Here is a 24,302-nt window from a genome sequence, read left to right on the forward strand (position 1 = left end):
GACTTCAAGCAACTTAGGCTATGAGCTTCTCCACCCTTTCTCCAGACTCTAGGACCTTGGTTTCCAAATGAAATACAAAACTTGTTCTCATCTGAAAAGAGGACTTTGGACCACTGGGCAACAGTCCAGTTCTTCTTCTTAGCCCAGGTAGGACGCCTCTGATGTTGTCTGTGGTTCAGGAGTGGCTTAACAAGAGGAATACGACAACTGTAGCCAAATTCCTTGACACCTCTGTGTGCGGTGGCTCTTGATGCTGCAGCCTCAGTCCATTCCTTGTGAAGGTCTCTCAAATTCTTGAATCGATTTTGCTTGACAATCCTCATTTGGCTGCGGTTCTCTCATTGGTTGTGCATCTTTTTCGAAAAAACTTTTTCCTTCCACTCAACTTTCTGTTAACATGCTTGGATACAGCACTCTGTGAACAGCCAGCTTCTTTGGTAATGAATGTTTGTGGCTTACCCTCCTTGTGAAGGGTGTCAATGATTGTCTTCTGGACAACTGTCAGATCATCAGTCTTCCCCATGATTGTGTAGCTTAGTGAACCAAACTGAGAGACCATTTTGAAGGCTCAGGAAACCTTTGCAGGTGTTTTGAGTTGATTATCTGATTGGCAATCACCATTCTAGTTTGTTGAGATAGTGAATTGGTGGGTTTTTGTTAAATGTGAGCCAAAATCATCACAATTAAAAGAACCAAAGACTTCAGTCTGTGGGCATTGAATTTATTTAATACACGAGTTTCACAAATTGAGAATTACTGAAATAAATGAACTTTTCCATGACATTCTAATTTATTGATATGTAATGTGTGTGCATATATATATATATATATATATATATATATATATATATATATATATTTTTTTTTTTTTTTAACAGACCATGCTGCTTTTTGGACATTTAATATTACCAATCATGATTATGAAGGCACTGGATTAGGAATTTAAGATTAGGTTAATTGGGTTAGGTTAATTTAGGTTAATTGCAGCCCCTAATGAGTTTTTGATTTATCTTGTAATTGTGACTCTATAGCAGCTAACAGGTCAAGAGATGTCAGTATATGCCTCTTAAGACATTTGGCTCAAGATTCAGAGTGTGTATTGAATTTGGTCTTGGTATTACAGTATACATTAAAAGTAAAAACCTGTCACCAGTTTCTTTAGTTTTTACCTTTTTTTTTTTTTTTGGATTGATTTAAGTAACTTTTACATATGGTTCCTCCTATAATCATCTTCTAAATTGTCAACTGACCAGATATATCTTGAGTTGCCAATTTGTCATTGTGTGTATAAATGTATAATATAAAGGAAGCTCTACAACATAAAATGACAGATAATTATATAGATAATTGCTAAATCACTTTTTACTGTTTTCTAGTAAACCATATAGCAAATAAAGAAATGTGTTTATTGAACCACCACATGATCATCAATAGTTATGGTGGAATCAAATATAATCTTGCTGTTACAACTAAGTAGCTGGCTTCTTGGTTAAAGGAGTAGGTCATCCCTGCTGAACAGCAGCTTCAATGTTTTTATTAAAATATCACTCAAATATATGGAACAGTGTAAATTGAATCAGAAATGTGTCCAAACATTGACTATAATTGCCGACATTTAATGAAGGGCATACCAACCGTATTTTCTAGACCTATAGCTATTCAGTATTTTAAGTGTTTCTCAAGTAATCCAAGATGGATTAAACCTACCTATTAGTAATGTTTTTATTTAAAGAAAAAATGTAGACCGGTCCCTCACACCAGTTGATGGCGGTATATTTAAACCCTACATGTGAGGAATGGGAGTGAGCCTCAGAGATACTGCCCTCTATAGTGAACGGCGAAATTACATGTCTCTAAAGAAACTGGGTGCCAAATACATACCGCCTTTCGGGTTGAAAATAAATAACTTCTTTCATTAAAATCATGCAAGTTTGCAAATCGTACTTTCCCAAGGTGAGTGCAAGCTAGTAATTGTTTGAGGTACTTTCTATGGTTCGTTTTTATTCCGTTCATACAGCCCTTAGCTGCTGTTTTTGTCATTCAATTCCCTTGTGCAGCACGCGAATGACGTTCCGCATGCACTGTATCCCCCAAGATGTAGGTACAAAGCGCGTTTGATTTTTTAAATAGGTGTAATTCACCGTTGAGATGTTGCAGGCTAATTGTATAATTATATCTGTTTATGTCGAAAGAGCGTGCTAAATCTGCAGCATCCATTGCAATGCTTGTTATTAGCATGTATTCACGCTCATTTTATCATTTCGACTAAAACTAAAATCTACGAGTAGTCTGCAGATTACCCCTGTGTTGGGTTTAATTGTTGTGAAACAGCGTTTATTTAAACATTTGAGTGAAGTGCCACGGTAAGTGGCCAGGCCTATCAAAATCTAAGCGCGAGCAGGCTTGCCAGGTTTCTGCCTCGATCTATTGTTGCTACATTTGTAACCTTGGTTGTGTATAACGAATAACTTACTTGAACACTTTACTTCAAAACGAAAGCGGTGTAGCAATTTTGTTTAAACTAGCTGAGTTTTCTAAGGAGAAATTCGTTTTCTCATTTAAATATGCATGAACTCACCGACAGTTGTACTGTATGTGAGAGGTTGCATGCTATACGTGATTTGAAGAGATTTCCGTTTTTTTTTTTTTTTATTTTATTTTTTTTTATATCAAGAATATACACAAAATCAAAAAGAACTAAAAAGAAAAAAAAATACATTATTACGTTCCCTAATGTCATGGAAATCAAGAAATGTTCAGTATTTAAACAACATAAGTTATTGTATTGTCAATCAAGAAATGTTCAGTATTTAAACAACATAAGTTATGTGTTATTGTTTAAATAATAATGGTAATTATTATAATACTGTAAAACAACTCATTGTTATTGTATTTAAAAATTTTTTACAGTATACATAAATTATTTGAATAAACATTTTTAAAAAACAAAGTAAAAATAATTTTTTCATGATCATAAAAATAATTCCCAAATATAAAACAAAACTTTACAAAATATAAAAAAATACACTGTACAAAGGTAATTCCATTTTTAGGACTGCATTACAGAATTGTCTTTTATATCGAAACATTGCTGAACTCATAGGCAGTGTTAAATAATTACTGTAATTTTGATTACTTTTACACTTGAAAAAGTAAAGTAATGGATTACTCTTAATTTTTCTGTAATTTATTAAATACTGTATACATTATTGAACAATTCTATATAAAAATATAGCTGCAAGCAGCAATTACGGGGCCAAGCACTCCAGAGGCAAATTGAGGAGCTAAGCATGGCATAGAGCATCAGATCAACTGCAGAAATAAGTAATTGAAGCCATTTTAGGATGATTGTAATTGAAATGGCTGAAAAATCATAAATACAAGGACTAGTAATATGATTAAATGGCTTATCACTTTTGACCAACAGGTGGTGCTGTAATCAAATTATTTTGGTGTGTTCTGTGTGAGGTGACAATGGCACACACAACGTTTGGTGTCAGTATGCCAAAGCATTGCAGAGATACAGGCTGAAGTCTCATTTTGGCATCATGCCTGAAATTTGTCGCTATGTTATGCGAAAACGGTTTTGTCTATCGATACTGCAAAATCATAACATTTTTTTTTCAGCACAGTCTGAAGATAATGTGATTCAATTTTGGTGAAAATCGGACAAACGGTTAATGAGGAGTTCGAAAAAGTAAGTTTTCAACATAAATCAAAATGGCGGACAGGAAGTTCAGCGTACTCTGGCATATTTGGTATCTATTTTGTCGGCCTAAGCCAAGGAATATTTTGAGATCAGTTTTATTACAATAGGCTAATGCAATAAAAAGTTATTAGCATTTTAATAAATGTAATTATTAATGATTAATAATTAATGGTTTATTACTCTTGACCAATAGGTGGCGCTGTTACCAAATTGATGTGGCATGGTCAGTTTGAGGTGACAATGGCACATACAAAGTTTGGTGCAAAAATGTCAAAGCTTTGCAGAGATACAGCCTCAGATGTATTTTGGCATCTTACGAACAAATTTGTTGATGCGCTAAACGAAAACCATTTCGTATATCGACACGAAATCCATAACTTTTTGTCAGCACACTCTGAAGATGATCCGAGTCAAATTTGGTGAAAATCGGACTAACGGTTTAGGAGGAGTTCGAAAAAGTAGGTTTTCAAGATGAATCAAAATGGCGGACAGGAAGTATGGCCAATTTTGGAATAATTGGTATCGATGTTCTCGGCATGACCCAAAGAATATAGAGACATGACTTTCATTTCAATAGTCTAAATTATTCAAAAGTTATTAGCATATATTAGATATTTCATTATAACTTTTGACCACAAGGTGGCGCTTCCACCAAACTTTTTGAGTAGCTTCAGGGCATGGAGCCAAACATTTTTGTAATTATTTTCGTAACGATACGATAATGCGTTCAAAAAATACAGCATTTTGAAACATAATTCAAAAAAACCGAAAACTAAAATGGCTGACACGGGAAAATTGGATATCATTTGACTCGGCATGACCCACCGAATACAAAGAGACCAGTTTTGTGATTTTTGGCAAAACCATTCAGAAGTTATAAGCAAAAATATGCATTTTTCATATCTCCTGACCACTAGGGGGCGCTGCGTCGGAACACTGCAGGTAGTCTCAGGTCATGCTTGTTATAACACACACCAAGTTTGGTCTCAATACGCCAAACCGTTGCGGAGTTATAGCATCACAAGCATTTTTGCGTGCTTTTTGTAGAATTTGTTCGCGTGGTATTAAAGAACGGTTGGACAAATCAACTTGAATTCCATAACTTTTTGCCGGCATCGTCTGAAGATGATCTGCTTTTTGAAAATCGGACTAACCGTCTAGGACGAGTTCGAAAAAGTAGGTTTTACGAACAATTGAAAATAGCAAAAAAACTAAACCTTGCGATTTTTGAATTTCAGGGTTCATTCGACTTGGCCTCAGCCAAGGATTCAGAGGAAAAAAGAATTTTTCTTTTTGTGGCTTACGGTTCAATAGTTATAAGCATAAAAAATATTTGAAACTTTGGACAAGTGGTGGCGCTAGAGAGTTAGAGTTAGAGACTTCAAATTTGCTATAGTTTAATGCTGGGATTGTCCTCTATCAGTGTGCCAAATTATACAACTTTCCCGCAATCGTTTCTATGGGCTGCCATAGACTTGCGGCGGAAGAAGAAGAAGAAGAAGAAGAAGAAGAATAACGCCAACGGATACAATAGGTGCCTACGCACCTTCGGTGCTTGGCCCCTAATAATAATAGATTGACCATCAACATTTTTAATGTTAAAATGTATGTTTTAACATAACTTTCTCCTATGAAATACTTTGGTTAGTTCATAATCCGAGCAGCTGAGTCCTTAGCCATCTTCAAGAATCGGCTAAAAACACATCTCTTCCATCTTTATTTGACCCTCTAGCACTCTCTATTCTAATTCTGTTCTTTTTATTTATTTTACAATTTCTTTTTCTTTTCTATCTGTTCTCTAACTATTAAATATATAATCTATTATAAAAATATATATCTACTTTGTTCTACATAATTATATTTCTATCTAGCACTTGCATATCATTGCTCTTTTGTTGATATTAATTGCTTCTGTTGTCCTCATTTGTAAGTCGCTTTGGATAAAATAATCTGCTAAATTACTAAATATAATGTAATCAAATTTTATATTATTTATTTGAAAGAATTAAAAGAGCAGTTTTTATGCCTGTCCTTCTATTGTATTGGTCGAGGCTGATATGGGATTTAAAACGTAATTAGTAATAAGTAATGCATTACTTTTTAAAGAAAGTAATTAGTACAGAAATCTAATTACACTGTTAATTAATTTTTATTTTAACTTACCTGAGAGTGCTCATAGAGCCCTAAACATGACAGCATATGTAAATATAACATTTCATGATTTATTTCTGAATTTAAAACATTAGTGCTATGCCACTAATGTTGTTTGTCTGCTTTCTTTTTAGGAGATACTAAACAATAACAAAAACGTTGGTAAAGCTTCTTAAATTTAATATTGGCAGAGGAATCATCTGGTGCCTACAAAATGCTTGGACTTCAAGAAACAATGTCTACTGGAAGTCCTAAAACATACAGCTGTGTGGCATGCTCAGCTACTTTTCATAATTTGGCATCACTCCTGGTGCACCAAGCGTCTCATGCAAGTGATATCTCTCCACAGCCAGATTCAGCACTACCTACTTGTGTCAGCTGTGGAAGCTTATTTGCAAGCAAAGATCTCCTTGAAAAACACCACTGTGCAATGTCGCCCACTCAAGCATCTCCAGTCCACACCTACATATGTGACTGTGGCGAGGAGTTTAGTGAACTTACAGCTCTTGAACACCACAAAAAACAACATGGGTCAGAAGACAAGGTCAAATCAGATTTGGAGAGTATTCCTGTTGTGCCAGATAGCAAAACAGACTCCAGCCGTCCTGTCTCAGACCAAGTTTTTCACAGTCTTTCACCATCCCCTTCCAATGAAAAACCCCTTGCAAAAAGTCCACCTACTTCAAACACTGACATCAAGGAGAACAAATCCAATGAATCTGCAGACATGGACAGCAACAAATCTGCAGACATGAACGGCAACGAATCTGCAGACATGGACGGCAACGAATCTGACGGCATGAACAAATCCAATGAATCTGCAGACATGGACAGCAACAAATCTGCAGACATGAACGGCAACAAATTTGCAGACATGGACAGCAACGAATCTGCAGACATGGACGGCAACGAATCTGCAGACATGGACAGCAACATCTTGAAGCCATCTGAATCCCACCCTGTGGTCGAAGAGCAAGTGCAGTTACCTGAGCAAGACAGTGATGCTTTAATAACCTCCAAAGTGGTAAACCATTCTGTGCAAGACAATGAGAAATCACCAGAATCTAGTGAAGATTCAGCTGCATTTAATAAGAATTCAATCCTGAAGATGCTAGCATCTGCTTACATGAGTCATAGACAACCCGTCCAAATGAAACAGAGGAACTTGCCCCCCAGAAAAGCTTCACCGAGAGCACCAATGCAACCTGCAATCACCTTGACAATACCAAAACCCAAGCCACTGGAGAATCAATCAAAGATAAAAAAAGACAACACAGTGGTCGGTGTGAAAACTGCAAAGATGTTGCCTAAGAAGAGCAAGATTATATCTGTGACACAAACTCTCTGTCCTGTGGTGGTTCTTGAGACTCGTCAAAAACTTTTTGGCCGGGACAATGTGGAAGGCAGACATCAGTGCAGACTGTGTCGTAGGGTTTTCCAAGACGTAGACACCTTGATAATGCATCATGCCCTGCATAAAAAAGAAAGAGTTAAATTTTGTCTTTGTTGTCAACAATTTGTGATAACCGTAATCTCCGTCCCAGAAAGCCATGTCTGCTATGATGGATTTTCTAGAAAACATGAACCTTTGATGGGAAAAATGTCTCTGAAACCAGTCAGCCCTACAGCTCAACAGGCAGAAAAAATGTTCTACTGTTCTTTATGCAAGCGTGGCTACACACGCATGCGCAGCCTCAAAAAGCACAACTGTCCATGTAAAGCTTCTCTGAAATTGCTGACCACTGTAGGCACCAGCGGTAATGTCAAACTTCAAAATTTGGAGGAGTGCAATAGAGCTGTCCTAAACTCGAAAACAAATCAAATGTCAACACAGCATATAGATATTGGCGTAGGCACAGAGTCGATAAAGATTGAGGAACAGAACACAGAATTTCCTATCGGCAAGAAAGATCAGACTGGGCTGAAGATGCAGCTGAAGGACCAGTTAAATCCCCCAAAAACCCTTGAATCAGTCTTTGCCAGTGTTTCTAACTCCAAACCAACTAAAAACTCTGTTGAAGTACCAGCCAACATAGTTGAAGTAAAACAAGAGGAAACCGATAAATTGGTTGAAAAGCAGTGGACCATGCCTTTGGAAGATGCTGAAATTGATGTACTAATAGATGTGGATCAAAAGGACTCGGATGAGGACGATTTGACAGATGTGGTTGGAGATGACTGTGATGAAGCTGAGGATGTTGTCATTGTAGAGCCTCATGAGGACAAGGAAATGAAGTCAGCATTACCTAGTAATGGCTTTCAGGTGCATGTGACTAACAAAGGCTTGAAGAGGTTTGTTTGCAACGGGTGCCAGAGAAGCTATTCCCGCCTGTTTACTCTAAAGGAGCACTTGAGGATGTGTGAGGCAAGAGAGTTAAAGCAGCAAAATTTTACATCATCCAATACGGCTGGGCCGATTAAAAGGTTTCCATGTCCTCAGTGTGGTAAGTTCTTTAGCCGCAAAGACAATATGAATATGCATCGAAAGAAGTGCCATCCTGCAACAAACAATGATTCAGTAGTAAGTAACAGAACCGTGGAGCCTAAAACTCCTGTATCTCAGGAAAACTTATTCGTCCTGTCACCATCTACAGAAAACCAAGCAGTCCGACAAGAAAGCACTCCGAATACTAGCAGTAACAGAAACTGGGGGATCATGTCACTTCCATCTGTGCTCCCAAGAAGAGTGACGTGCGAATGCGGAGCCTCGTTCACTTGCCCTCGACTTCTCTTCGAACATCTGCAACAGCATGCGCAGGAGTCCTATATTTGTCCACACTGTGGTGAGAGCCTGCAGTCGTGGATGGATTTTGAGGCACATCAGCAGTTGCACCAATCTCAAAGCTCTCCAAGTGAACAAAGAGCTGCCCAGCAGCAACCTCATTCATTTTCCCACGCGCTACCATCCCGCGCTCTGACTCGTCCGCAACAGTCGCCAGGTTTTTCAGAGCGTAACATAAAAGCCCAACTGCCTGGACTCTTGGCACCTCAACATTTGAACAACAGGCCATTTCCTGAGGCTCTGACTTGCCATAAATGCAAAAAGAACTTCAGTCTCCGCAGAAACTTGTTAAGACACATACGGTTGCGTTGTACTGGTGAAACTGCAGGTCAGAAGAAACACACCTGCTCTCGTTGTGGTACAACATTCCAAAGCCCACTGATGCTTAAAGTTCACATTCAAAGCAATACCTGCAAACCCGCTTTTAAACCGATTCGGTGCCCGGTGTGTGTGCGTTGGTTCAGTTGTCTAGATGGGCTCAAGAGACACCTGGTCTCACACAGCAGGCAGTCTGTCTTAACATGTCAGATTTGTGACCAGAACTTTCCAACCCCTCAGGCACTCGAGGAGCATAAAAGAAACGTTCATCGACTCAACAGCGGAATGAGGCCAGCGGAGGATGCACAACAACAGTTGCATCAAGCAGGTGCACAAACCAGTCCATCTACTCCTTTTCAGTGTCACATTTGTCTTCGCTACTATCCAAAGCTTCAGTCCCTGAAGGATCACTTGAGGAAAGTTCATCGGCCTAAACAGCCGAAACAAACTAATCGGAGTACCGTAGATCCGGTCCGTTCTGGACCGTTTCAATGTCAGATATGTGACCGCTCCTATCCTAACATAAAATCTTTGAAAAACCACAGAAGAAGAGTGCATCATATTGTGGGTGGTGTGTTTCTGCCATCAAAGGGAACTGAGCAAAACATCACTCTCAGTCAGTTTCAGTGTCACATTTGCCCATGCAGCTATCCAGATGAACAGTCCCTCCGAAACCACAGAAGGAGGGTCCATCATATAGTGGAAGGTCATGAGCTGTCAAGGGGAGTGACTCAACACCATCTATATAAGTGTCAGATTTGCCAGCGCAGCTATCCTGACGCAGTGTCCCTTAGAAATCATAGGAGGAGAGTTCATCGCATATTAGGGCCAGTGCCTGAAACACCACCACCACCAACACAATCACAACCACCAACAACAAATAATGACACAGAAGATGTTCTAGAGGAGAAACCGATACCTTTCCTGTGAACGGTGTTTATGCATTCATTAAAGGTGGATCTGCTGCTTGCCTTTATTGCTGTATATGCAATAAAAATGTTGAAAAAGAAGTCATAAGGCAGCACCTGTTGAGTACATTATACCATTTAGTAGTAAAAATAATTTTGAATAGTTAAAGTTTCATATCTGAACAGTAGTGTAACAGTTTTTTTTTGTCTTGTTAATACATTGTTCAGCTTCCTCTGTATTTCATTGATGTTGCCTTAATTTAATTCATCTATTAAATACAGATTATTTTTCCCCCAAACAAACAAAGGTTTTTGGCGAATGCACTGTATAAATGTAAAATAGAACAGTTCATAGCTGTTTTTAAGGTAGCCAATGTGTATTAGTGTACTGTAAATACATTTTGATGTAAACATGTCCTACATTGCATCAATAAAAACAATAGTGACATCTTTCTAAGTCTCCAATAAACCAATAACAGGTGTGGTCATGCACACATGTTCATATAAGATTGAACTCTTGAGGGTTTTATACTGAATGTTACTAGTAATAGTGAAACTTGCTGGACACATCTAAATGATAAAGACTGATTTGGTGAGCTGATGAAGTAGTATATCTGATGGAGAACTGAACAAATAAATACATCAACTGCTTTAGGCAGAGTCCTCAGTCAACAATGTTAAATTTGCATCTGATACAAAACCTCGGGGATAAAAAAAAATGTCAGAATTGTATTTTAATTGTCATATGTGGTAGTTCTTTAGTGCTTGTGTGAAGATTATTTTGGCAACACTTTGCAAGTGTCTGTATGTTGAATTTAGTTTACACAATAGCAAACATGAAAAACATGGGTTTACATTTTGCAAGGATAAAATTTATTATATACTAGTACATTTTTACTATACAAATAAGTAAATTAATATCAGTTCGTAATCTGTGTTAGGAACCATTAACAATGATCAATAGTGGCTATATTTATAATTTTACATTAACTTTTAATACATTATGTAAATATTGCTAACTGTTAGTTTGTGATGCCTGTTAATGAATCAACATGATACTAATTTCTGTATAAATGAAATGCAGCATCAGTTCAGCCCTGTCACGACATGTGCAGTAAGTTTAATTGCCTTTTATGGTTTATCATTTATGGTTTCATATGTTTTATTTAGAATTCATACTTTCATGTAAAATTTCATATTTAATTTTAAACCATTTCTGCAGGTGTAATTTGTTTACCATTTGTGTCAAAACACTTTGTTTTATGAAACATTTTAATGTATTATTTTTTAACTGTTAATAAAAACGAATAAAATCCATAGTGATACCCATCCTTTATATGCAATTGATGGTATGACATCATATGTTGCGCGTTAAATGCAGTCAAACTAGAATGATTTAACATTTATTTATTTATTTGCATACTCTGTGATTGTCTTTATTCAGCCACACGTCCAGAAAGAGATGCCTAGAGGCTTTTATCGGAAACGGAAAAGGAAACTCCATTTGTTTGGTATATGCGTCCTGCAGCGTAGTGCATTGGTGCTGAAAAGAAAAAGCATGAAAGGTTGGTGCAAACTGCCTTGCTTTGATTTGCTTTCTCTCATATGCTTTCTACAAGATAAAGGCAGAATTAATTTGTAAGCAGACGAGCAAACAATGGGCAATTTTGCATAAGTGGTGCTCTTAAAAAAAATAAGTTTTGAGGATTTGAAATGATTCGATAGGTCCAGCGTCAGGTAACGTAACGTTAGCGGTGAATTAACACACAGACACATTAATCCTGTTATGTTTAAATACGCTCATTTCGCATTACAGAATAAACCCATTCTTAAAGGACAGGTTGTGCTGTGTTGGTAGATGCAGGGCTGACTGTAACAGAGCATGCATGAAGCATTACAGAAACGTGCATTGTTATTGGCAGGAATGGCCTATGGCTGCAAACGCCTGCAGAGCGCCATCATCTGTGCCGCTATCTTCAGCGGCACGGGGAAATATGTTCTACCCGAGATGTGCGTATTCGGTCTTAATTGAACATCACGAAATAAAACTATTAGAAAGGAACTAACAAAGACAACAATTAGTGCACACCTCTACATTTTGTTTTCTTTGCTGTAGTTGGATAAACTAACCAATGACTCCTATGAGCCGGTTCTTTGAATGAATCGCTTAAATAAAAGCACTAATCAACGGCAGAAGGAAAATCAAAGAAACATGTGAAACATAAACGCATCAATAATAATAATAATGCAGTATTCACCTACTCATTAATTTCCCCTTTTTTATGATCAACATTTTTATTCAGATTTATTAATTTCCCCTTTTTTAATTTTTAAAAATACTTTTTATATTACATTTTATATATAATAATATTTATATTATATATTAAATTTGAGTAGCCTATTACTGACAATATGGAAATTATATTTTATACAGTTTTTTATGGGAATACTATTTTGCTATCAAAATCAAAAACTTAATACAGCAATACTATTTCATGCCAGTACAAATTCTTCTACATTTTAAATGTGCATTCTTTTATATATATATATGTATACATGTATGTATGTATATATATATATATATGTATGTGTATATATATAATTATTATAAAAATATATCATGAATGATATTTAAAAAAAAATTTGTATGTTTATCTTTATATTAATAAATTAATATGTTCACCTGTTATATGGATAGCAAGTGAAGCAGCTGCTAAAGTTCTGATGCTGCTTAGTATTAGATGCAGTACATCTTATAATAGGTTGTCTTATCTTCGTTTCTTTTTCCTTCTGTTTAGTTTCAGCTTGAGGTGGGGTGGGGGGGGGTTAGGACTTGAGCACCGGCAGACGATACACACATCATGCTTGAAGGAGAGGCCAAGAAGAATGAAACCAAATCTGATGTGGCTGACACCCAGGAACAATCAGTGAAGAGAGGAATGGGGGAATTCATTTCAAAAGGTCTGGCATTAAACTCCCAAAACAGAAGTGTGGCAGAACCATCACCTGTAGCCACTAATGTCCTACCTGACTCCTTGCCCTGCAATGCTGAGGAAAAAAAGAGAGAAAAAGGCTCCCGTGAAGTAAATGTAGATACATTTCCACAGCAATTAAACTCTGATTTTACCCCTGTTAACAAGGCTGATATGGATACACAGAAACATTCGGAAGACCATGAGACAAATTCTGATTGTCTTTCCATCGCCACAGACAATGAACCAAAATCACTGCTGGTTAATGAAGAATTAAATGAACCACAAACTAACACTCAAATGTCTGTTACAACAGATGAAATCTCAAGTAGTCAGTCCGAAAGGAATGAAGCCCATTGTTCAACTGTCCAAACATCTGAGGAAGCTGTCTGTGAGACGTCCTGCTCTAATAAAAGTGATTACCAATGCGAAGAATATTCTGACAAAAAAATCCACAAGGACACTGCAGATGTGAATGTTTCGGACACTGAAAATCAAGGAGCCTCACCTTCTCACTCATTAAATGAAAAAAATGTAACAGTGGATGATGCCTTTGAAGAGGCAAATTCAGAGCACAATAACCCGATACTTTCAACCGAAGCCAATGCTGAAGCAAGCAGTGTAGAGAACACACAAAGTAAACGTGGATATTCTTCCTTTTCCCGCGGAAGGCCACGCAAAGAAAAAAGGGTTATAAAATGTGAATATTGTGGGCGTCCTTTTAATCATGCCTCAGCGTATATTATTCATCTGCGTGTTCACACAGGTGAGAAGCCCTTCACCTGCCAGGATTGTGGCAAAGCCTTCGCTCAACTCTCCAACCTTCGATCCCACAGCAAAGTTCATAAATCTAAAAGTAGGAAACATGCACACAGATTTCAAGATAGAGCCACGTCTGAGAAAACTGTGGATGAGAAAGAGGTAAACACGACCAATAAACTAGAAAGTGACTGCCATAGTAATCAAATCGCCCCTAAAAGGAGAAGGCGAGGAAGAGGGAAAGGGAAATCCCAAACATGTCCGATCTGTGGCAAAGTCTTTTGCTACAAGTCTGTCCTCAAAATCCATCTTCGTATTCACAGTGGAGAAAAACCATACTCTTGTAAGGTATGCGGCAAATCATTTACTCAGGCGTGCACGGCACGTGTCCATGAGAGAGTACACTGGTCTATTAGACCTTACTTTTGTTCAAAATGTGGTAAGGGATTTTCTCAGATCGGGCCATTAAAAGTACACACTTGTGAGGGTAAAATAAACCCTCACGCCACCTTGAAAGAAATGGAATTGGAAGGTATTATCAGCTTCAGGTGTCACCTTTGCAAAAGTTGCTTTGGCACCAGAGATGAGTATGAATTACATTTGCAAGGACACACTGATACCCAGCGTTACAGCTGTGACCGCTGCAAGCAAACTTTTAGTCTTCTGTCAGAGCTACATACGCACAACAAGCATTGCGTTTCCATCCGGCTAGCAAAAACCAAGTCTTCTTACAGTTCACCTCACAGATTACAACCCAAAAACTCCTTGAAGAGAAGAACTCCTCAGAAGATGCGGAGTGCAAGTCCAGTTAAATCTCCTCCAAAAGATTTTTCCTTTCCGAGGAAGCTCAAAAAATGCTTCTCTTTACTTGCTTGCCCTCTTCAGGTCATGGCCACCACTGTTTATGACTCTCAGAATAACCTCTATTCAGTCGGTCAGCCCATCAAATCCAGCTATTTTGTATCTCAACTGAACAGTACGCACCACAAAGCAGATCCGAGAAAGTACTTCTGCCCACAATGTGGACGAATATTTCAGCATGTAGGAAGGCTGAGAGCCCATATGCTTACTCATTCACGGGGCCAAAGCTTCTCGTGTATTGATTGCAACAGGATGTTTAAAAACTGGAACAAATTTTGGATTCATCAGCGGCTGCACAGACAGAAAAGAGGGCGCTTTTTTTGCCCCAAGTGTGGACAGGGGTTTCGATTTGTGGGACTGTACAATAAACATCTGCAGAAGCATCCAGAACTTAATGCTCATGCTTGTCCGTTCTGTCCTCACACGTTCTCAAATGCACAAAAGTTGAGGAACCACCAGCAAGAGTGGCACCGCTCAACTATGCCCTTTATATGTGATATTTGCGGAAAAGGATTCGCAAGCACGGTTATTCTTAAGCGACATAGAGTTGTTCACTGCACAAATGATCCAATGGAGACGCATTACACCACTGACCCACAGTCCACTGTGCATCCTTACGAATGCGGTACATGCAGCGCCAGTTTTGAGAACTTGGACTTGCTTTTCCACCATCAGCTCCGCCACAAGGCTGTAGATAAAGGATCAGTAGCAATGAGAGGCCAGCTGCTTATTACAGAGGAACATCAATCTCACCATTTCCAGCATCAAAGCTATGATTACAGCCTTTGTGATAATCAGAGGCAAGAGAAGCTACTCTCGTTCCCCCGTTCAAATGGAGGAGAAATGCCTCATCGGTTGTCACACTTTGGTCCCTCTAACGTACATCTATCACAAAAGCCAAAACCTAACACTGAAACTCCAAGCACCACCAAAACTAAATCTCAGAGTAATGAGGGGAACAAGGTTAAAAAACACACGAAGGTCAGTTTTTCAGCAATTGAAGAATTAAATGGTTCAAGCCAGTCACCGTCCATATTGAAAACCGAGGACACAACTGGTGACTTAATTTGCACTGAATGTAATGCTTGTTTTTCCAACCTTATAGAACTGCATGGACATTACTTGGAACATGCCCGAGGAGAAATATAAATATTCTGTAAACGTTTTCTTTTTCTTTTTTCATTGAGTGTGTGATGAACATTTGCATGGTAATCACATACTTCTGAAACTTGTGAAAATGTTTGCTGTATATTTGTTTTTCATGTGGTATCAACATTACTGATGTGCTAATACCCAATTTAAAATATATGGACTAGAAATTCCCTGTAATGGATAGTATTGTTTTATTTAGCAATCCTATTGTTAAGTTAGATATCTGTTAGTGTTGGTGCTGTAACTGAATTGAACAGACGTTGCTGTTAACAGATTAAACATCTTGACATTGCTCAAAATCAAGTTTTCTTTGTTAAGAGAAAATTGTCAAGGATGTTCCAAGACGGCATTAGGATATAATATATCCCATCAAAACTACTTGTATAATGGTTTGGATTTTAAAACTAAATTAATAGTCATTTGAATTAATAGTAAAACATAAAACTTGTATCTTTATTAAAAATGATAGATAATACAATCAAACATCTTTAATGTTTGTTCTCAGGTGTTTATTTTATGTTTGCCAAATGATAATGCAACATGCCATGATTATGGGCTCAACAAATCTGTGGAAGCTTAGTTGGAGTTGATGGTGGTGTTGATCCAGGAGACGTAGTTGCAGACCTTGGTACAGACACCAGGTTGGTTCCTCTGGCCACAGCCGTAACCCCAAAACACAATACTCTACAGCAGGTTGCTGCACACCACTGGGCCACCAGAGTCACCCTGCAAACCACACGTGTTTCATAGAAGTCAAATAATTAAAAAAAAAAAAAGTATGTTTTTATCTATTGGCATGACATTAACGCTGTAACTAGCAGTGATCTTACCTGGCAGGAGTCCTTGCCTCCCTCCATGCAGCCAGCACAGAACATGTTGGAGATGATCTGACCAGGGCAGGCGTTTTTGTACTGTCACTCAGCATAGGAACCCACAGGCACATCAGATGATGGGTAGTTGCCTAAGGAAACAACGTGCTCACTGTAGGTAAGGCTGACTGTGTTATTCTAAGATGACCTGGTGATTAATGTACAAAGTGTTATATATGAAGTACGCACTTCCAGTGGCACTCGTTTGCCAATCCAGAGATCAGGCATTCGCTACCAGCTGAAGCACAGCTTGATGGCAGAAAAACCATCTGAACGTAGCTGTTCAGATTGCGTGCTGGCCAGGTTGATATAATTTGTCCAGAGTGTAGCTGTTGTAACTGGGATGTCTGATGATCTTTGGGAGCTGATGAACTGCTTGAGACATCAATGTTGTGCTCACCCAGACGCACCTTTATAGAGCGGAGAACAGAGATGAGTAAGTGATTGTTGGTTCATACAGAAAACAACAAACTTTAAAAAAAAATTCTGCATTTTATTTGTATTGGACTTAAGAAAATGTGCACTTTGGCTGAAATTGTGATTGCTAATAGTTCATAACTTATGTGCCTCTTGTAGTATTTATTTTTGAAAGGTTATTTCTAAATACATGTAGTAGAATCATGACAACTACAGTAAAGCTACTAAAGATTTCTAACCCAATAGCCACACAACTTTCATGCTACTGTTCAAACATTTGCAGTCAGTGAGATGTTTTAATGTTTTAAATTTGTTAATGCTGAATGTTTAGCAACAATTACTGCAGTCTTTAGTGTCACATGATTCTCAGAACTCATTTTAATATGCTGATTTGGTGCTCAAGAAACATTGCTATTATTACCAATTTTGAAAACAGTTGTGCTGCTTAATATTTTGTGGAAACCTTTTTTTTCCAGGATTCTTTGATGAATAGTAAGTTCAAAAGAACAGCATTTATTTGAAACAGAATAGTCAGTGTCTTTACTGTCCTTTTTATAAATGTAATACATCCTTTTTAAATACAATTGTTAATTTATTTCTAAAAAATCTTACTGACCTCAAACTTTTAAACGTAGTGTAAACTTGCCATTACATTTTTTAAATGAATGGCTCTCAGAGAAATTTAAATGGTTAAAAAAGAAGCACACAACAATTTATAACATATAAAATGGTAAACGTAACATTGACAATACAAATTTTACTTCATTATATAGTAAGAATAATTTAACAAAAAGTAATCCTTAATTCAAATCTAAAGAACTTTGTCCAACTCAGTTCAAAACCTTATAGTTACTGAGATATAATGATTTTGAAAACTTCCCTGTGTGACAATTAGTTCCAGTCTCCCCAATACTATGCACATGCAAAAAAAAAAATAGTAGCTTATCAGTGGTGACTGTCAGTTTATGTACATATGGCAATGTACGGAAAAATCTATGAAAGACGTAATCAAACAGACGATGAACACTATTAACAGCAATTATTATATGTTGCAGTCAAACTTATAGGAAAATTTGGTGGTTCTGTATGTTGTTAAATATGCTGAGATAAATCTCCCCTGCCCCATCACTTACAAGCCACGGTGAACAGAGCCAGAAGAATGAGAGCCTTCATGTTGAAGCTGTTGAGTGGTGTGTTCTGAAGGTTTTAAGACCCTCCTTTTATACTCTGTCTACTCCACAGCTTGAGATCATTTTCAAGGGCATACATAGGCCTACAGTCATTATATAAGCAAGCAGTGTGCGACTCCAGCATGTGCTCTACCATAATATACAGATTCTCTTGGGATGTTATTGCAAATCATTTTATGTAAGAAACTATATTCACAAATCATTAATTAGGGGTGTTTCTTATTATTTTTCTAAGCTGTTCTTTGCAGCAATTATTTAAAAAGGGGACATTTTGGTTACATATCTGTCATGAGAAGTAAATATTGATATGCGCTCCTTAAAGAAAAATGTTTAGGTACTAAGGAAGTAGCTAAACACACACACTGTATAAGCAAAACAAATGTTTTAATGTTATATATATTTATATTTATCATGACAAGCTCTTGAATTTTGAAGATAATCCACTTAATTGTAATCAGATTTAAGTCTTGACTAATGTTGCATATAGCCTATATTTGTGTTAAAATTAGTGTTAAATTAGTTTTAAAAAAATATTATGTTAAAAAGTTAGTTTAATTACATTGTATAATGTGATTGTCTGCACAGTCCATGGAGTTCCACTTTAAAGAGCTCTTTTATTATTTTTAAACAAAGTGATCAAATCCAGGAATTGGAAAATGAGCACATTAGGGATGAATGAGTGGAAAACATATCGTATTTTGTATTTGTCAAAAATTCCCATTTATTTCAGACTATAGGAACAATTTTAAGTTGAAACATGAGCCCATTTCATTTAATTATGGGCACTGATGAATAACTATTTGTGACTCTTTTATTTTCCATTAGTAAATAAGCTGTAAAATCTTGCCTGACAGTAACCTTGTTTTCTGAAAGGTTACAAAACTCTTACAACTCTGCAACTTTAAATAAACATGACATATGTTCAAGGTGTCTCTGGAGACGCTATCTTCTGTCAAACAATTTAGAAATGTTTAATCAGACATTTCACACAGGCACAGCGAATAAGACAGCTGCACAGCTGTGAGCAGCAGATTCTCCATTTGTAAGCTAATAACTAATTTACTTAAGGCTTTTAAAAAACCATAAGAATACTAGGTTTGACGTGTTTTGTTTTAACCTTTTCAGGCATGATGTCAGTATCACTTTGTTAAGGAAAGCAGGCTAGTTGTCACATGCATTGTCACAAGGGATATATCTCAGTTTTGAATCAAAAGTCCAGTTGCATAAATAGGTCAGCTATATAAGGGAGGATGATTTTAAGCAAAGGGATCCTTCACACTCTGGTGAGAGCAAGTACTAAAAGTAGTCCAAGCCATTGCGTGTTTTTTGTTCAATAATGTGATGTCTGAGCAGCTGCTGTATATTATTTTTAATATATATTTTTTTACTTTTTCTCATTTAGACAGCATACACTGTAACTTTTATTTGCAACCACCAAATTCTCTACAAGACTTATGTGGTAATATCTGGAATAGCTACTAAGCGAAATCCATGTTAGCACCAAACCGACTTTTTGTTTCACCTGCATTTGAAAACAGTGTTTCATATAAAACTATTATTTAGTGTTTTATGGTTTGAAAAGTTAAGGCAAACTTGTAGACCTAAAGCATTTCACAGCATTTTTTTACATTTATTTATTTATTTATTTTGTGCAAGAAAGACAAAGACTGACGTGTTTAAATATGCTATCGCCGTTAAAATTGATAAAATATCACTTTCAGGGTTTCAGAAATAGCCACACGGCAAATATCTTTGTGTGATGTCATAATCCTGCGACGATTTGGGTTCTGTGTACATTTAGGATTTTAAGCGGTTAGCTTTGCATCTATCCACTTATATCATTTTAGTATTGTGTTTTAAACTGTCTAGACATTTATCACAGTACGACGGTGTGAGTGCGGATTATTTTATCCAAATCTAGATCTTTCTCGTAATGCGGGCACGTCGCGTATATGACTTTTACACGAACAGCAGTATTTGCTTGAGAAGAGCTAGTGGCGGCTAACGTAATTTATGCGGAATGCGCATCCATTGCGGATGTGGTGCAGAATATATGCGCATTGCTGCGACACAGGTAATTCTGGCCTTTATATTTAAAATATTCCCTTAATTTAACAATTAGTTAAATGTGAATTCAACTATATTATCCATGCGTTCTTTGTTTTATTTCTCGATCTCTCCTCAGTAGCCTCGGATTTTTACTTGTCATTGCCAGATTTACTGTCAATTAGGAGAGCTCCAAGATGTTTGCATGTAATGAATGATGCAAATACATAATGTCAAACATAACAGAATATCAGAAGAACATCTCCGAGTTTTGCTTTTTGGACGGAAGCCACAGGTTTTGGTTTTCTTGGTCTAACGTTAGTTAGATACAGTCAACAAAAACATCGCAATAATTGCTTAGAATCAGTGTAAATGAACACAGTCCCTTTCTAAAATGACACGTTAACCCATTACTGTCCCGTAGCAAATATCTATTTTCTGTGGCTGTGTATTACAGAGCCCATTATTAAGGCTATTCTTGTTAGACATCACAATGAAGCAATGAACGCCTTGCCATGGAACAGCATGGTGGCTCTTCACCCTGCTTGTGAATGGCACGCTGTCCAGCAGTCACATCGGTGTGTCTGTAAACCACAACATGTCCATGACTGAATACTACGAGGAGGGGGGGCTGCTGTATGAGCACTCACCTCCCATGCACATCAAAGTGGAGTCTCCAGAGGGGCCCTTTGGAGGCGGGGTTTCAGAGGACGGTTTCCCCAGGGAAGATGAAGACTCAGAGGGGAGTTGTGACTATGAGACTGGTGGGTTGCCAAGCAGCCTGCCTTTTAACGTTGTGGTCGTGCATCCTAACATAGTCGCACCTGGAATGTCTTCAGATGAACTCATCCCAATCGAACAAAGTAAGTGATAGATGCTGGGAAGTCTTTAATAATATGTGATTTTACTTTACTGCTGATACACAGTAACAGTTGTAATTTTCCCTTGTTACTAAGGTTTTACAGTTATAGAAATTAAGTTCAAGTAAAACATTTAAAATTATGTATACTCACTTAAGATGAAGATTTTAGTCATGGTAGTAGTATAAAGTGTTTAGATCATGTACTACTCCGTAACATCCTAATATTAGATAACTTCTATTTGCAGAATGATGGGTGACTACAAAGAGGATGTTTATGGGTCAATGACGTGATACTCTTTTACAGCTGTTACTCTTTGAACACAAAGTTTCAATTTAAAAAATATATAAAAAATAAAATACTTTTTGAAAATGATATGTATAATTAAGGTGTGTAGAAATTGGATTTTTAAAGCTATTTTAATAATTTGTTGAATTTTTTTCTTTAAAAATGACTTTTTCTAAAAACCTTGTACTTGCATTTTGAAAAATAAATAAATTAGTTGCCCCCCCCCCAAAATATGTATGAAACCACGATAAATACAAAAATTCAATTTTCTAAAAACTTGACAATTGCATTTTTAAGTAGATTTTTAAATATTATATTTTTTCCTCTAAAAATGAGACCACCATGAACACAGAAATTAAATTTTTAATACCTACTTGGTATTTTGAACTAATTTAAAATGATATATCCTTTTTACCATCCCAGGTATTTTTATCTGCCATTGACCCTTAAAAATTGTCATTAGTAGCACAATTTTGCGTGATGATGCATTCATGCTGCTAGATGTCAGTATTAGTCCAAAAGACCTTTATTAACCAGTGCAACAAAAGCCGAAAAATGTATTTGGTGTGCCTTTGAATAAAAATGCAAAACCACCTCATTTTATGTTAAATGAAAATTTGCCTTTTATTTAAAGACAGGGGTGTGTCTTCAGCATTAGCCGCAGGAGGTGTAGGAAAAAGGAAGAGCCGCTTTAGCGGGGCAGAGCTGGAGGTGTTGGTATCAGAGGTGACCCGTTGTGAGGGAGAGCTGTTCGGTCCAGCAGGGAGGCTCCGGCGCCGAGAAAGAGAGCGCATTTGGGCCGGGATACTTGAGCGTGTCAATGCTGTGTCTAGAGTACCTCGGACTCTAAGAGAAGTGAAGAAACGCTGGGATGACCTGAAAAGACGTAACGGTGGCAGACTGGCTGATGCAAGGCACCGGACCTGCTACCTACCATCAAGCAGAGGGGCTGCGATTTTGGGAAGGCCGACCCAAGTCAGTCCCAGGCTCCAGCAATCTCGTCAAAAGCAGAGCAGCAGAGGAAAAGCCAGTTTCACGTGTTTGTCAGACACTGATCCAGGTTTGATTGATCCTACAAATCTGATTCTACAATAAAGTCTGAGAATATTTATTTAAAGTTTATGTCTATGTTATTACTGTTTCAGTTGCAGTTGGAGATAGCTCTGAAAGAGATGGTTTTGAAAAAGAGGATGAAGCTGGTGAGCAAGAGGGTGAAGATGGAGATGACTGTGAGGGTGTGGAGAACAGCATGGAGGATAAACTGGGTTTGGGCTTGGGTCTAGGAATAGTTCCACCTCCAACATCAGAACGCTGGCTACCTCCTTCACCACTATACAGTGCCCCGTTCCTGAACGGGACTCCTCAGCCAAGCCCAGAACCATCTTTAGGTACCCACCAGGGTCCGCTGGAGCCCCCTCCACCACGCACTTTCTGGCTGGAAGATGAACTTCGTGGACTGGGAGAAGCAGCCATGCAGCTTGGAAATCGCATGGAGCAGAACCTGCGTGAGTTTGGAGAAGGCTTTAGACGTGATATGCGGACGCTTGTGGCTTCGCAAGAGGCCCTTACAAATAGCTTGCAGCAGAATAATGTACTTTTGCAACGTCTGTTGGGTCTACTTGAGATGCAGCATCAGCCGCCTCAGCAACAAATTCCACAACAGCAACAACAATTACAGCAACCTGCACAGCATCAACAGCAACAGGAACCTCCACAACAGCAGCCTTATGAACAACTGTTATTGCCACAGGAGCAGCCACAGCTAGAGCCGCAAATCCCAGCAACAGTTCCACCTCTACCACCACCTCCAGATATTTTAGATGGTACTCGGCACACTGAACCACCGAATGACATGAATGGAGTTACTCAACAGTCACGCCGTGGCAGAACGGTAGACCTCAGACGAAGACGCAGACGTTGATGTTGCCGTGAGATGTGGACAACTGAACTGTATTCAGTTACAGTAAATGTATTTATTTAAGCAATGTTTTATAAGGTTATCTAGTTGCAGATTGTGCCATGTCATATTGCAGCCACACTTTGTTATGCCTGTCGCAGATATATAATAAATTGTATAATATGTACACCAAAAAGCTCAAAGCTATATCTAAATTGACTTCTGCACTCTTGTTGCTGTTATTAAATTACTGACATTTTATGGATCTGCTTGCTTAAGTTTATATATAATAAATGCAAGTTTAGAAAAACAATCCTCTAGGCAGGCTTAAAAACTCTTCAGTATTCATACTGTGGCAAGAAAAACACCATTCATTTTTATTTTTTAATTGAGGCACTGAATAGCAGAGCAAAATGACATTTTACTTTTGCTACTATCACTGTTTAAGAAAATACATCCAAATGCTGTTTAAGGGACATTATATTGCATAGAATCTCTCCAGTTCCATGGAAATAAATGCAGTTATCAGAATCACTGACTAATGTAGAGATCTAAGATCGCCCGGTCACTCTGCATGCAATGCAATATACTGTTTTGCAAACTTTTCACCATGTTAACAAAAATCACTTGTACTTGGAAAAAAATGTCTGCAAGTTTTAATAAAAGCAATCAATACCGTTAGCCTCTATTTTCTGTCATCACAGGAAATGCGCACACAACTGTTTTCAACATTGATAATAGGAAATGTTTTTGTCCACCAAAGCAGGATATAAAAAATTTCTAAAGCATAATTTGAGACCTATTTCATCACAGGAATAAATTACATCTTAAAATATATAATAGAACAGTTGCTTTAAATCGTATTAATATTTAATAATTTTATGCAGCCTTGGTTCCCCCGGATGCATGTCAATTACTTTGGTTTTTAGATGTATAATTTACTTAAAGATTATCTACGCAAAAAGTCGCACATACATTCGCTAAATACCTGACTGACCATGGTTATCAATAAAACTGCTAAGTCTAAAACTTTGTCTTTAAGTAATTCTAAATATTCTAATAAACCGCTAAATCCGAACCATCAGCTTTTATGGAAAGGTGTCGCTTTAAATGTAGTCGCAGG

The 24,302-nt window shown here is 37.5% G+C and overlaps 3 protein-coding genes across 5 annotated transcripts; all 3 read left to right on the forward strand.

Annotated features, from left to right (window-relative positions):
- The first annotated feature begins 1,793 nt into the window (after positions 1–1,793).
- Positions 1,794–9,993, forward strand: LOC109105404 (zinc finger protein 521-like). Of its 2 annotated transcripts, none has more exons than XM_042740981.1 (2): positions 1,794–1,953; positions 5,995–9,993. In XM_042740981.1, exon 2 carries the CDS (start codon positions 6,075–6,077, stop codon positions 9,888–9,890), a length of 3,816 nt encoding a protein of 1,271 aa, XP_042596915.1. In that variant the 5' UTR covers positions 1,794–1,953; positions 5,995–6,074; the 3' UTR covers positions 9,891–9,993. The 2 variants fall into 2 exon arrangements, with proteins under 2 accessions (XP_042596915.1, XP_042596916.1); XM_042740982.1 differs by lacking the exon at positions 1,794–1,953 and adding an exon at positions 2,040–2,097.
- A 1,322-nt stretch (positions 9,994–11,315) lies between these two features.
- Positions 11,316–16,114, forward strand: si:dkeyp-84f3.9 (zinc finger protein 420). Its single transcript, XM_019118305.2, has 2 exons — positions 11,316–11,433; positions 12,667–16,114. Exon 2 carries the CDS (start codon positions 12,730–12,732, stop codon positions 15,607–15,609), a length of 2,880 nt encoding a protein of 959 aa, XP_018973850.1. The 5' UTR covers positions 11,316–11,433; positions 12,667–12,729; the 3' UTR covers positions 15,610–16,114.
- A 3,730-nt stretch (positions 16,115–19,844) lies between these two features.
- LOC109104974 (myb-related transcription factor, partner of profilin-like) lies at positions 19,845–23,855 on the forward strand. 2 transcript variants are annotated; one of them, XM_042740985.1, is made up of 4 exons: positions 19,845–20,997; positions 21,917–22,342; positions 22,428–22,939; positions 22,976–23,855. In XM_042740985.1, the coding sequence occupies exons 1-4, from the start codon at positions 20,733–20,735 to the stop codon at positions 23,201–23,203; spliced, it is 1,431 nt and encodes a 476-aa protein (XP_042596919.1). In that variant the 5' UTR covers positions 19,845–20,732; the 3' UTR covers positions 23,204–23,855. The 2 variants fall into 2 exon arrangements, with proteins under 2 accessions (XP_042596919.1, XP_018973851.1); XM_019118306.2 differs by having other exon boundaries at positions 19,846–20,162; positions 20,592–20,997; positions 22,428–23,855.
- Positions 23,856–24,302: the final 447 nt, after the last annotated feature.

Source organism: Cyprinus carpio, chromosome B16, assembly GCF_018340385.1.
Source record: "Cyprinus carpio isolate SPL01 chromosome B16, ASM1834038v1, whole genome shotgun sequence".
NCBI classification, from domain to species: domain Eukaryota; kingdom Metazoa; phylum Chordata; class Actinopteri; order Cypriniformes; family Cyprinidae; genus Cyprinus; species Cyprinus carpio.